The following is a 15,325-nucleotide window of genomic DNA, read 5'->3' as shown; positions in this document are numbered from 1 at the left end:
GATCAATGTTCAGTTTTTGATGTATGGAATGATTTGTTCATGTCTGTCCGTCTTGCCAATATCACTTCTTTAACGACAATTTACATGGTTTTTTGTTAATATTTCAGTAGTTTGCTACTCTTTTCAGATACTATATTAAAGCAAAAGGTCAGATATCGTCTCTCATAAATCTTTACAGATTGGCTTATGTATATAAAATGTATCTTTTATAAATATATTGTGTAATTTTATACATAAGGTGAAACGTAAATAAAATATTGAATTGAATTGAATTTATATATGCGATGTATGAAATGATTGCAAGCATACATGACTGTCTTGCAGGGTTCATCTGACCTTGACCTCATTTACATGTTTATTGGTCATTGTTTTCCATAACAAATTGTGTCCACTCTATATATATAGAACTGTTATGATTTCAAAGCTTATACTTGACATGTATATTAAATAGTGTTGTCAAATCGTACACTTTTGCCTAACCAGTTACTCGGATAATCGTTCGACCGATTAACCAGTAAACCGGTACCGTAGTTCAAGTTGATGGTTGAAGGTCTTATCTATAGTACCCTACAAATAGATATAGGAAGATGTGGTATGAGTCTCAATGTGACAACCTTCCTACCAAGTCATACATTTAGGTTCTTATAAAATGATGAATTGAAGTTTGTGCCTTGGTATTATAAGGCTTGTCTGTGAAGATTCCTTGCGAATTTTGACTTTTGATAATCAAATACACCGTATCAACTATAGCGTTTTTACATTTGTACTAACTTCAGATAGAAAAATAAAAAAAAACCTTCTTGATCTCGTAGAACTTAGAATGTCTGATTAGTTATCAAAGGTACCAGGATTATAATTTAATACGCCAGACACGCGTTTTGTCTACATAAGACTCATCACTGACGCTAAGATCAAAATAGTTAAAAATCCAAACAAGTACAAAGTTGAAGTGCATAGAGGACCCAAAATTCCAAAAAGTTGTGCCAAATACGGCTAAGGTAATCTATTCCTGGGATAGATCTGAAACCGATGATGCCATCTGAAACCAATGATTCTTTCATTTTCTCTTGTTGTCTCCGAAAATTATATAGAGTGTTTCAATTTTAAATGATTAATCCAAGCGTGTTACTCGTACTATCAAGTATACATTGATTATATTCACATTGATTTGCATTTTATAATTTTTGAGTTAGCATTTCGTTTAAAGTGTGAAAAAGCCATGCACGATTGCACATTCAGATGTAGGTCTTCACAATAGAAGAACAAAAATAAAATAATGAAGTAATTCGTAAAATTTAATCGACACTATTAATGATTTAAAGTTATTGTTAAAAAAACATGTATGCCAATTATGTTTCCTTAAGATCTTGCCCCGAGCTGAGAGACAAGTTCTAATCAATTTCATGTTATTTGATTAACAATAGCAATTAATAATTAGACAATTGATCCATCAAATTAATTACCGCGACGACAATTTTTAAAGCAAACATAACTATTTTATGATAACAATACTTTATATCAAATCTATCAATATTGAAAAAAAAGTCTGGTTTTAGCGTTTTTGGTATTCGGTATTCGTTCTTTCAAACGGTTAACCGATTAACCGGTTTACAGTTGACAACACTAATATTAAACAACAACAGAGGGTGTGTCATAATTTATGCACAAAATTCTAGGTCAAAGGTCAAGGTCAAAAACTTTGGTTTCAGTTGACAACCCCATGTCTGTGTCCTCTCTATATCTAGAGAACCGTTAGGGAGCTACCATTTGATTTTTATGCGGGGGGGGGGGGGGGGGGGGGGGGGGGCTAGGATGAAATTTGAAAAAAATAGGCAGGACAGGAGTTTTGAGTAAAAAAAAAAGGCAGGATGAGACACTTGCAAAAAAAAAAAAGTCAGGACGACAATTTACGTTAAAAAATGTCAGGATAAACTAAAAAAAAAAGAGGCAGGACCGAACAGAGTGAAAAATAAAAAGGCAGGACAGAGATTACAGCTAAAAAAAAATGCAGGACAAACTTTTTCATCCTAGCCCCCCCATAAAAATCAAATGGTAGCTCCCTTATGATTTCAAAGTTGATGCTTGACATGTATATAAACCAACATCAGAGGGTGTGTCATAATTTATGTATAACTTTCTATGTCAAAAACTTTGATTTCAGTTGACAACCCCATGGTGAAGATAAACAATGTTTTACTACACATTATTCACAGCGGGCCTACAGAGATGGCTCCCATCTCAATGATATCTGAGAAGGCGATAAATGTGTACTGTAATGTTTACTATAGTGACAAAAATTTTAAAAGTTAATAGAAACAAACAAAATTACAATTTTCTTCTTAATTACGAAGTGATTTATTTTAAAAACACCATTTGCATAAGTTTTAAATTTATCTAGTACATAATTAGGCAGAACAATTAGATATCAAGTCGACGACATGGGTATCTTTCAAGTTGGATGTAGAAAATGCATAACCTCTGATTTAAGAAAAAAAATTATGACGGATGGAAAACATATCAATCTATTAGTTCAGTAATTTTCGTGTCTACCCTTCGATTATGTGACTCAAGAAAAAATTCCAAAAAATGGGTGAGAATAGTATCGAAAAGAGAAAATCTAGTGCACCTTTTTATGTAAGGGCGTGTTTGAGTTGAATATTTTGTCTTGATATGGTAGAAAGCAAGAATATTTCATACATCGTCTCGCTTCAGATTCTATCATTTTTATATATCAAAGCTACAGGTTGACTTTATAACAGAAAAATATCACAGTACTAAAAGATGAAATATATGGGTCTGGTCAAGTGAAATACCTATCTAATGAAAGTACTTGACAACAGTCTTTCAAGTTGGATGATGAAAATGCATATCTTCTAAAAATTATAATTTTGTGTGTCGGATAACTAGGGTTTATAGTCTTTACCCACTAAAAAAATCTAGTCTGCCCTTCCACGAAATAATTAGATTTTTTTTTAAATGTTTATGAATTTTCGAAAATTCCACCTGGCAACTGATCAGACAATAGTTTTAAATTTTAAAAATCAATGCAGACAAGATCATTAACTGATGCTCATTAGCTAGTAGATACATTTGTCTTTTAAAATACAACTGACATATAAGGATCGTAATGGTGCAATGTGGATAAATTTATTGGTTTCAAGAGCAAAATTGGTAGCGCGTCATCCCTACAATGGCTTCCATTTCTACGATTGTGAAAATAAACTGGCGTAATGGGGAGACAATTTTGACGAAGTAGAATCCTGAATTATACGTCCTTGCATAAATGTACACCATTGTAATCGTCGAACTTTATTTTGTTTTATTTTATTGCCCGATTTAAAGACGTTGTGGTTTTTAAAAATGTAAGTCGTTTGCCATTATTTTCTCCTTTCTGAATGGGTCATTGGTGATATCAAAAGCTTAGTCTACAGTACGTTTTAAAGATGAAGGTTTTGAATTATGAAATAAGACTAAAATTGACATTGAAAAGAAAAAAATGTCCAGTATCGGTGCGAAAAAGGAAGAAGAAAAACCTCTCGACTGTTCGACAAGAGATGCGATTGCTGATGGATTGGTTGATTTGCTGAAGCCATCGGTTGAAGAAATTGATGGCCGTGTGAAAACTGTCAGGTGATCTATATAGAACAGACATTCAGTTTCAAAGAAGTGGGCGTTTCGACTTGTTTCTGCAGAGTATAATTTTTATATATAAACAAACGACCCTATATATACACTGTATCTGTATTTTAAGCAAATATAGCTTTATATTCAGAAACAGATAAGAACGATGGAGCAAACATTTCTTAAAGTTGAATGTCAACAGACTTAGACTATAGCTACTTGGAAACAATAAATTCTAACTGAATCCTTTTGGTTTTCCAATGACATCATGCATTTAAATTCTTTATGCATGATCTATTCATGTGTCTCATTCCTCCATTTCAAATTATAAATAATGTTCTTCAAGTACCTATAGGTTATCAATTAATATCTTTGGAACCAGGTCATTAATACATAATTTTAAATGTACTTTGTATTACCATTTGATATTCTGGGGTGAGGGGGGGGGGGGGGGGGGCAGGAGGATTTGTTTTTGATCGGTTATTTATTTTTGTAAACTAAGAGGACAGATTATTCATTTTCTGCAAATATAAAACATAGCACTTCAAAACAATGTATTTAACATGTTTAAAAACAAATGATTTTTTTTCACAATTAGCACAAATAAACCAATTTTAAGCCTTGAGACTCTACCACACATGACCATTCTGTTCAGTATGATCCATGATTAATGATGGTCAGTACTTAGTTATTGATTGATTCCTGAATTATTTGCTTTTTTCAGAGAGAGCCAGATTGAACTTAGACAGCAGATTGATCTGGTGGCTGAAGGTACAATGCATTTTATGCAGCTTAATCATTTTAATAACTTAGTTATTTTTCCAAATACTCCCCAAAAAGTGTTTTTAATGAAAGAAATCAGGGGTGAAATCATGATTTGGTTAATTGTATTGGAATAGCTTTATCAAAGACCATTACTGATATGTTCCAATTTTCAAATCCTCAATCCTGTCCTCTTGTCCTCAATTTTTACATTATTGCCAAATTTGTACTTACAATATAAGTAACATGACAAGTGGAGCAGATACTACTTAGGCAGTGTCTGCGCGTACCCGCATGCGGGTACGAATAGTTAAAATGCCGGTCTTGGCTGCGCGTACCCACATCCGGTTTTCTATTAAAATGCCCTCGGATCGGGAATGAAACGTGAAATATATACGGAAATTATCGATAATATGGGGATTTCGTGTAGAAGGAGTGAAGAGTATGATAAATAATATTTTCAAATTGTATTTATTAAATAATGATACATAATAAACATTGCAAAATTAAATGCACAATGATGGAAAATGAAACTGTACAGTCCCTGTAAAAGAAAAACATGATAGAAATTTTAAATACTATTATAAAATTTAAATGAAAATTTAAAGAATAAAATTTTAATGATTTAAAAATATATCCATATGATATTTTAAAATAATCTTTTAGTAAAATGTAAAACAGAAAATGAAATTTTAAAATATATAAAACTACTAAAATTAAAGCTTGAGTTTATAAAAATTAAAGAAGCAAGTAGTAATATCAATTTAAACCAATTATAAAAGATTCATGTAACTAATTAAGATTTGAAACAAATTTTACATATCCAATATGATCATGAATCTGTAATAATTGGTTTAAATTGATATTATTACTTGCTTGTTTAATTTTTATAAACTCAAGCTATATGGATATATTTTTAAATTATTAAAATTTTATTCTTTAAATTTTCATTTAGATTTTATAAAAGTATTAATTTCTATCTGAGACTACTATAACACATAGTAGTCTCAGTTTCTATCATGTTTTTCTTTTACAGAGACTGTACAGTTTCATTTTCCATCTTGTGCATAATTTTGCAATGTTTATTATGTATCATTATTTAATAAATACAATTTGAAAATATAATTTATCATACACTTCACTCGTTCTACACGAAATCCCCATATTTTTGATAATTTCCATATATATTTCACGTTTCATTCCCGATCCGATGCATGGCATTTTAATAGAAAACCGGATGTGGGTACGCACAGCCAAGACCGGCGATTTGACTATTCGTACCCGAAAGCGGGTACGCGCAGACACTGCCTACTACTTAACCTTCTCCTGCACTCAACTTCAACCCTTAGTTTTGTTCATCATGCTTTTAATATTGTTTCAGGGTTGAATTTGTAAAAATTCTATTTTTTTATCTCTGTTGTTTCTGCCAGTAATAGTTCTGTCTGTAGTTGGTCATGGAAAACTGCTTTCAATTCAAGCTTATCATTATGTAAATGTGTTTAAAACTTAATTTGGGGTCCTGCTCTTGCTCATAAATAGTTTGACCAAAAACCAGAGACATATAAAAAATATGTCTCTTCCAAAAACTAAGTGAGAAAGGATTATTTTAAGTCAAATTTGTAAATTTCAACATGTTAATGAGTTCAAAGTGACATCACAAGTGAGCTTTCTGTATTAAAGTTTCAAGATTAAGCAACCAGCTGAAAAATATTAAATATATTAATGATTTCACAATGTTTATTTTTTCATAGCATATTATTAGAGACATATATATACATATTTTTATATGCCTCTGAGTCTGATATTATGTAGTTGTATAGAACATTATTATTATACTTGACATTTTTACTAATGTATGCCATCATTGCCATGTATCTATTTTTTTGTATGCTTTTTCTATGATGAGGGCCTAAGTGAAGATAAGTTATAAAGAAGCTAACTGTGTTCCCCCCTTAAAATAAAGTATTGCTGCTAATGTTGCAGTTGTTCAATCAATTGTCAAAAATCCTGGCTTGGGACAGACAATGCTTTCTTAAAAGTGTTTATGTGTAGGAAATTTTGCTTGTTTTGTTGGTCAATCTCACTCACTTTTAAAGATTATAATATGTATTTTTCAGATTTAAAGAAAATAGCTGAGCTTCAAGGAATTCCAATAGATCTTGAACCCTATGTGAAAAAACTCAACAATTCCAGAAGAAGAGTTATGCTAGTGAATAATATATTACAGAATGCTCAGGTACACTTGATAATGTATTAAACAGCATCATTTCCAAATGTATGTGATATAAACATTACCAGTTTAATCAAACTGATAAACAAAACCAACTAAAAAGTCGTGAAAAGTTTGACATCATGTAACATAAACCCTACATGTATGGTAGGAAAATACAATGTCGTATAATGAGCTAGTATTTTTTATTAGATATAAGAAGATGTGGTATGAGTGCCAATGAGACATCTCTCCATCCAAGTCACAATTTATAAAAGTAAACCATTATAGGTCAAAGTATGGTCTGCAACACGGAGCCTAGGCTCACACTGAACAGCAAGCTATAAAGGGTCCCAAAATTACTAGTGTAAAACTATTGAAACAGGAAAAACAACAGTCTAATCTATATTAAAAAATGAGAAACGAGAAACACTTATGAACCACATCAACAAACGACAACTACTGAACATCAGCATGATCAGATTCCTGACTTAGGACAGGTGCAAACAATTGCAGCAGGTTTAAACATCACCTTTATCTGAAACAATAGTGTAACATCACAACATATAAAGACACACTATAAACTATCAATTGAAAAGGCTTAACACAGGTGAACATACACATTTTAGTTTCTTGTGTATAATTTGGAGTTTAGTATGGTGTTTATTATCACTGAAATAGTACATTGTATATATATTTGTTTAGGGACCAGCTGAAGAAAGCCTCCAGGGGCGGGAATTTCTTGCTACATTGAAGACCTGTTGGTGACCTTCTGTGGTTGTCTATTCTATGGTTGGATTGTTGTCTCTTTGACACATTCCCCATTTCCATTCTCAATTTTATACACTGAACGAATAAATTTAGTCTGTAAACTAGTTTCAGTTTAATTTTTTTTTATTTCAGGATCGTCTTAACAAACTTTATTCCAATGTTTCTAAAGAGACAGCAAAACAGAAAGCATTAGTTGATCCACAGACAAAATGAACATGTACCACAGAAGTGATGTAAACAGTGATGAATTTCTATGGGTTGTCATTTGTTATAATTGAACTCTAGACATAATCTTATGCATGCCATATTCAGGCTTTATAAATATGTCTCTGTGAAGAGTTAAGGGGAGATAATTCAAAATATTATAAACATAGATTTAATTTTGCAGCCTTCATGCATTTTAAAAATGATAATTGCCCACTGTCATTTGTTAGCAGCGACTTGTTTTAAAGAGGAGCAAACCAATACAGTTTTTTACTGGCATTATTTAAATGATTATATATTTTGTCTGTAAATTTTTAGTTCAGCATAAATTATGTTCTTTAGCTTAGGTTGGAACTCCCTCCGTCAAATGTGAATCAGACATTTTTGGCTGTTTTCATGTTTTTGTGATTTTAATTTTTTCTGACTTGATGAAGGCTAATCCAGAAACATATGTTTAGGAATTATACTTTTATGTTATGTTATGTGAATACTAATAATAGTGCTTGGAATAACCTGTTAAAGTAGTTATGATGGAAAATAATTTTTGTTCAGTGGTGGATCCAGAAATTGTGGGGGCCCTGCTCACGTCATGCTTTAGTGATTCCCTATATAATCAACCAAATTTTTCCCAGAAAAGGGGGGCCCCCCCCTCTAAATACGCTTCTGAAGTTTAAATTGAGAATACTCATATTCATAATTTTGAAGGTTGCATGTTGAAACATTTTTATCCTTTTAAGTAAGACCATATTTACAATTGACTGAATGTGACCTCTTAATGCTTTTTTTTTTATAGTAAACCTGTCTTGTTTTTCCCCTTTTCACAATATACTACACACCTCCTTTTGTTAACAAAAAAGCTCTGTCTGATCATTTGCATTCCTGCACTTCTGGTGATCTAAATAATTCATTTTCCCATATGATTTTGAATCAAAACAATGTAATGCGATTTTACAGACTGTTTCATTATAACACATAATCACCCCCATATATAAAAATGCAGGATTGCAGATGAAATAAAAAGGTTTGTCATTTTTGAATCACAAAGGATGTATGCATTCATATACATATTTTTAGTTTACTAGAATTTATCATGATACTTAAATACTCACCATAACTCAAAGAATGTATGAATTAAATTAGGAAATTTGCCCAAAATTATAAACCAATCTACGAAATTTGTATCCCAGAATCATGAATTTGACTTTTTATTCTTATTCTTGGGGGCAAAATGTAGAATAAAGATAAAAAAATAAACACAAAACGATCAACACTTATTTTCTAGTGGCATTTCTCACTAATGGCAAAATAACGAATTATTTCAAAACCAAGAATTTATTTGGATATGCCAACCTGAATATATGCTTCCTTAAAATAAAAGGAAAGAAATTGTTTGAACATTTTGAAATTGGTTTTGATGGTCAAGACAGACTATTTAAGAACTCATAATACAAATGCTTTCACACTATTATTTTCTTTAGTTAATTTATAGTTATTGGTATATTGTTTATTTGTTGCGTGTTTTCCATATATTATATATATATATTAATATGACATTATATGATTTTCTAATAACATGTGCAATAAAAAATAAAATAAAAACCATTATCTTCAGTTTGTAATTAGAAAATACAATCCAAAACATGTTTAAAAAGCACAACAGTGTTCATTAATGGCATTTAATAAAAATTAAGTCTTTTTCTGGACCATTTATATTTATTCACATTGTGTGCAATTTCCATTTTCCTTTTGCAGAGTGGTAGATCTATTGTATTTGATATCATTTACAATTTATCAAGTTATTTTCATGTCAGGAATTTCAGAGGTTTGCTTAATTATAAAATAAGAAAATGTGGTATGATTAACCCAATGAGACAACTCTCCACCAGAGACCAATTGACATAAAAGTTAAAAACTATAGGTCACTATATGGCCTTCAACAATGAGCAAAACCCCATACTGCATAGTCGGCTATAAAAGTAACTTGATTTTGGGTTTAGCAGAATACTAATAAGATGTACATTTCCAAAGAAAACCTTATGCTCCTTTTGGTGAAATCAAGAAAGTGCTGAGCAAATTGTACTTGATTAATCTTTCATATATATATATATATATAGGATAAGTGTATGTATTTATTATAAACATTCAGAGAGATATGAGAATTTCATTCTTTATAACACTAAATACCAATGCTTTGTTGTGGTCGTTCAGACAGTCTAATTACCTGGGACATTTTCAGCTAAAATGACAAAAGGATCTACACTGTCACTCTATAACACTTACTCCTGGAGGACAGCTTGACCTGTTATTGTAATATCTGAGTTATTTCTGTGTTTGCCTTAAAAAAAATATCAGTGCTGCTCGACATTTAGGTGTTAACCAGTTTGTTAACTTGCCCAAGTCTTTCTACATGACAAAGAGTTGTGCACCTGCTATTTTGATTTTGAATTTGGGTTTTTGGTTGAAGATGGCATCATCATTTCTCTTCATATTAGTTTGTACAATAAGACAAAACACACACCTCCCTTGAAGACTTCCATTTTTGAGATAAAGATGCATTTCGGTTGTTGTAATACCTTACAAACAGCATCTAAAGTTTATGAAAAGAAAATAGTTCCTCTGTGAAAGTCATTGGCTAGAATTACCAAAAGTCTCTACTCTAGGATCTCAGATTGCCTTTTCAAAGTGTACAAACTTAAAAGAAGTGGTGTAAACTTGTTAGTGTTTAGTTTTTGTGTCTCTAGGTTTCTGGTCTCTACCATAAATCCCACATATTTATTCATATTAAATAAAATCAAACACACAAAAATGTTTGGTATACTTTTATATCGCAATGTGTCATGTAAAAAATAAATCATTTTATAAAGATAACAGTAGTAGAAATAAAACTTTACATAACAAAACTAAACAAAAAAATAATACTTATAGTTAATATAATTAGAACAAAAAACAAGTGAATGATGCAAAGACAACTTAATAAAGAACATGTGTCCATGGAACAACATGCTAAGGCTTCTCCATCAAAATTCAATGTTCAGGGAACTGTTAAATCTTGGTAAATAGCCCCTTCCAAATCAGGCAAATATTTTTAAATCAGTTCACATCGTTTTGAACATGTGTGCTTGTTTCAAGTTGATTTGAGCACAACTTTATGGGAGACTACCTTAAAAAAAAACTTCAACCCATTATGGGATAGACACATAAGACTGGAAAGCTTATTGCAGCCACATCTATTGTATGTTGGGGGAAAAAATTTAACAGTAACTTAATTCAATGTTACCATATGTGTGAGATGTTTATTGGGGAATAAGTCTTCTCAAGATGTGTACTGTGTAAGAGATTTTGTCATCTGGTATCCCCATTGGCACCAAGTTTGGTTGGGTGTTTCACAGATATACTGTTACACATAATTATGTTTGTTTTATTTTTTTCAATTTAGGATTCAGCTCTTTTCAATCAAAAAAGCATGTTTTATCTTTCATTGAGAAGTTTGAAAAAACAACTTACTGTGGATTTATTAATTTTCATGGGATTAAATTTTTGTAAATTGAGAATTATACTACTGTACCAGAATCTTCTGAACATATAAAAAATAAAATTTACAATACAAGCTAAACACTTTATATTACATAAAATGTGGTCAAAAAAGTTTCCATATTGGTCAGTATTAGTAAATCTATATAAAAAAAAATCACTTCTAAAGACAATTGAAATGGACAACATTTTTCAAAACAAACAAAAACCAAAAGCAGTGTGTCAAAGACAATATCACAGTTTAAACATATAAATATATTTTACTATTATTTTATTTCATAATATTTTTTTTAAATCGAGTGCAAATGATCATTGAGAATGAGTTTTATTATCCTGTGTGGAGGTCATTTTTCCAGGACTAGTGCTTGCAACACAAGGTTATTTTGTATTGGACATGCATGAACTTTTAATAAATGTTAACAAATTTTGTTGTTTTTCACTGAAAAGTCCCAATTTAGTCAATAAAAGGAATGAATCAAAGTAAATGAATCAAACAAAAAACATACTTGTATTATCAACAAACAAAAAACATACTTGTATTATCAACAAACAAAAAACAAAAACAGCACTTAACAAAAACACTTTGTCATTTACTTAGAAAATTATGTTCAAAAACAAGAGTGTCATTTATTAAAAAAAATAATCATATCTTCCATTATTTTGCTTCTAATTTTACCTGCTATAGATTGAAAATTTAAATAAAAAATGTTGCCTTAGAAAGTAGTCAATATCCTATCTTTTCTATAAATGTCATCAATCAGGGTCTAGATGGGACGTCCTCATCTCTGTATTCACTCAAATATATTTTATAGCCATTTTTTCAATTCTTTTTTTTTCAATTTCTTTGATTTACATTTTATCCCCCTTAGATTCTCTATAATTCTGTAAATTCCACTAGACCCTCATTTATGTCTTTCCTAAGTACTTTGTATGTACGGTAAGTAAAGTTTCATGACATCATTTTTGTGCCTGACATCAATGTTACTCAGTCTTTGTTGTAATACAAAGTGTGCATAATCACGTCTCTGATCCACCTCTGGAATAACCATCAATCTCTCCTTCTTCAAAGGAACTCTTTCAAGTGATGCCGAGGCTCCAGGTAGAACTTTGACCTTGTTGGGAGTTGACTTAGGTCTCCCATACTTGGCTAGTTCTTCATTTGCCTATAAAAAAAAATTGTAAACAACATATTAGGTAATTGGATATAAAGTTTATGAGTTCACAATTACAACTTTAACCCCATGTTAGTATTACACATTGGAGACTTCGGACTCTGAAATAAATAAACTGATCCTGAAAATAGGTTTTAAGGATGAAATTCGTAGTCATAAATTACTGTAAACCAACTTATTTTTGTGAATACTTTAGTTCACATTAAGCCCTCTCTTTCCCGTTTTGCAGCGAATTAATTTCGCTATTCCCAAATTACTTGAAGTAGTAGAATAAGGAATGATCTAAGTTTTACATATTTGCGTTATTTTTCTACTTGCGAAATTTGCAAATATAAATGGCTCCCAAAAACAAGTTGGTTTACAGTATTTTCATTTCAAGATTAATAATACAAATGCTGTCTATATATTTACAAAGTTTATCTATCCTAAAAATTGCTCAATAAACCCCAATATAAAATCAAAATATATTTTAAAGTAAAATGTTACTTTAATGTGAACATGACTGAATTTAGGTCTGACACTTAGAATTTGACGTACAGATCAAGAAGAAAAAATAACTATAGCATACAATGATCAGCTGAATTGTTTTGTCAGAGGCTCGCCTAAATACAATTTCCATTAAGTTGGTGCCATTGTAGGTCATCTATTATTTGGACATTAAAATATAATATAATTATTCAATGAGGAAGACAAGTTATGTCTGGGTGGCCTATTTAACGTAGGATGCTCTCATACTTGACAAAAGTCAATGAAGAAAGATTTGTAGATGTCAGTCTCAATTGACCTTCTTTAGGTTTTGAAATTCCTAAAGATTCACCTTTCCAGTAAATTATATCATTGTAAATCTATTAAATTAGAATCTGAAAACTAAACTCTGACTTTAAATTTGATCAAAGTAAACTTGGAAGGAAAACTTATACCAATGAAAGCCAGTGGCCCTTGGAATATGGTTTAATTTACAAATCTATATATTACCAGCAATATATTAATTTTCATTCCTGATACAGGTTTTTCCAGAAAAGAGTTCAAAAGTTGAAAATCCAACAAATTTGATTTTTTTTAACCTTTAGATATTCACTATGAAAATTAAAAAATCAAATTAATATCAGGAAATACTGTAAATTCATTATTATTCGTTGGATACTAATTTTCCTGGTTTTCGTGGGTACAGGTGAACCACAAATTCAAATATTCAACGAAATACATATTTTCCATAGGCTTTGTATTCAGATATTGGCAACACCACGAAATCAATTATCCACGGAAATGCTGGTTTTCGTCAATCCAAGAAAATTGATATCCACGAAAATAAATGAATCCACAGTACCTTAAATCAAGAAAAAATACCCCCAACAAAGTAAAAGGTGCAATATGATTGCTATAATGTTTATCTTCTGTCTAAGTGTTGCCATTTCGCCAAAAAGTAGGTGAATCAAAATCAAATACAAACTTGCATCAAACCCATTGCTCAGTTGTATCATAACAAAAATAATTGCATGATAAAAACAAAACATACAAAGTAAATATGTATGAAATTTCAATGGAAGTACATAAATTTAGCTTTGGTGCCTCTAGGCAGTTCAGATAATCTCTACTAAATATGACTGTACTTGGACATCATTTATACAGGATGAATATGGACACCAATTTTGTAACACAATAATATAGGGTGTTGTATTTCAGATAATTGAAAATAATATCCATTAGTCTATTCATAATTATATGTAATGAAACAACTATATTCATAACACACCATTTATTCAAATAAAGGTCAGTTCAACTATGAATTAGTGTTTGCATATAAATTAACATGAAGTCAAAATGTACAGGATGACTGTTTGTTTTGGTATCAGTTAATGTCATGCAAAATTGAATATTTATGATTATCAATCATAAAATCACAAGAAGCATGCATGAGGGTCTTTATGAAATTTTAGCACAATTATGAATTTGGGCACTGGTTATAGCTGTTAGGCAATGAAATACCATAAAATACAATCAAAACAACAATTAAATATAATTCTAACTCTAATGGTTAGTTTTTTAAGAATTGTAACTATTTTACTTACTAAAGGGCTATAACTCTAGGGTGTTTTAATTGTTATAATTTATTTCTAAACAAGGATAGGTACATCTCATGACAATAATCAGGGCTGTATCTTTACAAAGAATGGGGTGGATTTTCCTTCTAATTAAGGCTACAATTATGTACAGGTAGAGGAAATGAAGTCACTTCAAAAGAAATTACACAATGACATGAAATCATGAAATGTAACAATTTGTGAAATTGATAAAATTGGATAATTTCTATTACTTTAATTCTTCTTTTTATCACATTTCATCTGCAGTAACACACCTATATTGAATACTAGTACATTTGAAAATACTTTTTAATATATAATAAAGACATTTTTTATTGAAAACAAATTCAAATTGAGCTACATGGATACAATGTAATACATGTACAGATTAACACTTCTTGTCAAGACTACGATAGAACTTTATAACAAAATTAATGTACTGAGAAAACATCTATAGCAATGAATGTGAAATTAAATTTTTAAACATGCTGAATACAAAAATGGATTTTCTCACAACATCAAAGCAGGATTAAAGAAATCAGCTTTAATGGAATGATTCAAAAATTAAAACTAAGAAAATCATTGAAACTTGCATGCATTATCAACTGAAATCTATTGACTGTTTTACAACATAAATATCATCAGTACATGTTACTGTGAACCATATACCTACAGTTATTTGTATCTTAGGTTTTCAACTTGTATTTCATAACACCTCTTACTTATAATTATTAAAATTCTTTACCATTTAACACCTTATATTCTATAAAACTAACATCTTATATTTATTCAATATGGTAAAATATTTTGAAATTCTTGTTATTTCTGATGAGGTTTTTTTTATACAGTGAAACCCTCATTTCTTCCCTCCAATTTTAGGTCATAAATCAAGAGAAATATTTTTCTGGTAAAAAATTTAAACTTTTAAATTGCTTGTAACTAAACGCAAGCAAGCAGACCTCATTTCATGGCTT

At 30.4% G+C, this 15,325-nt stretch overlaps 2 protein-coding genes across 3 annotated transcripts in view; one reads left to right on the top strand and one right to left on the bottom strand.

Annotated features, from left to right (window-relative positions):
• Positions 1 to 3,466: 3,466 nt before the first annotated feature.
• Positions 3,467 to 7,868, top strand: LOC143063047 (SNARE-associated protein Snapin-like). The gene is made up of 4 exons (XM_076234964.1): positions 3,467 to 3,630; positions 4,346 to 4,392; positions 6,501 to 6,619; positions 7,496 to 7,868. The coding sequence occupies exons 1-4, from the start codon at positions 3,497 to 3,499 to the stop codon at positions 7,574 to 7,576; spliced, it is 381 nt and encodes a 126-aa protein (XP_076091079.1). The 5' UTR covers positions 3,467 to 3,496; the 3' UTR covers positions 7,577 to 7,868.
• Positions 7,869 to 10,371: 2,503 nt separating this feature from the next.
• Positions 10,372 to 15,325, bottom strand: part of LOC143063045 (uncharacterized) — a 35,215-nt gene continuing 30,261 nt past the window's right edge. For both annotated transcript variants that reach the window (XM_076234962.1, XM_076234963.1), the window contains one exon: positions 10,372 to 12,261. In XM_076234962.1, the coding sequence (XP_076091077.1) occupies positions 12,016 to 12,261 (246 nt within the window). In that variant the 3' untranslated portion in view covers positions 10,372 to 12,015. The remainder of the gene's footprint in view (positions 12,262 to 15,325) is intronic.

Source organism: Mytilus galloprovincialis, chromosome 2 (assembly GCF_965363235.1).
Source record: "Mytilus galloprovincialis chromosome 2, xbMytGall1.hap1.1, whole genome shotgun sequence".
Classification (NCBI taxonomy): domain Eukaryota; kingdom Metazoa; phylum Mollusca; class Bivalvia; order Mytilida; family Mytilidae; genus Mytilus; species Mytilus galloprovincialis.
Note: the sequence above shows the minus strand (reverse complement) of the source record. Positions and strands in the feature narration are given on the sequence as shown.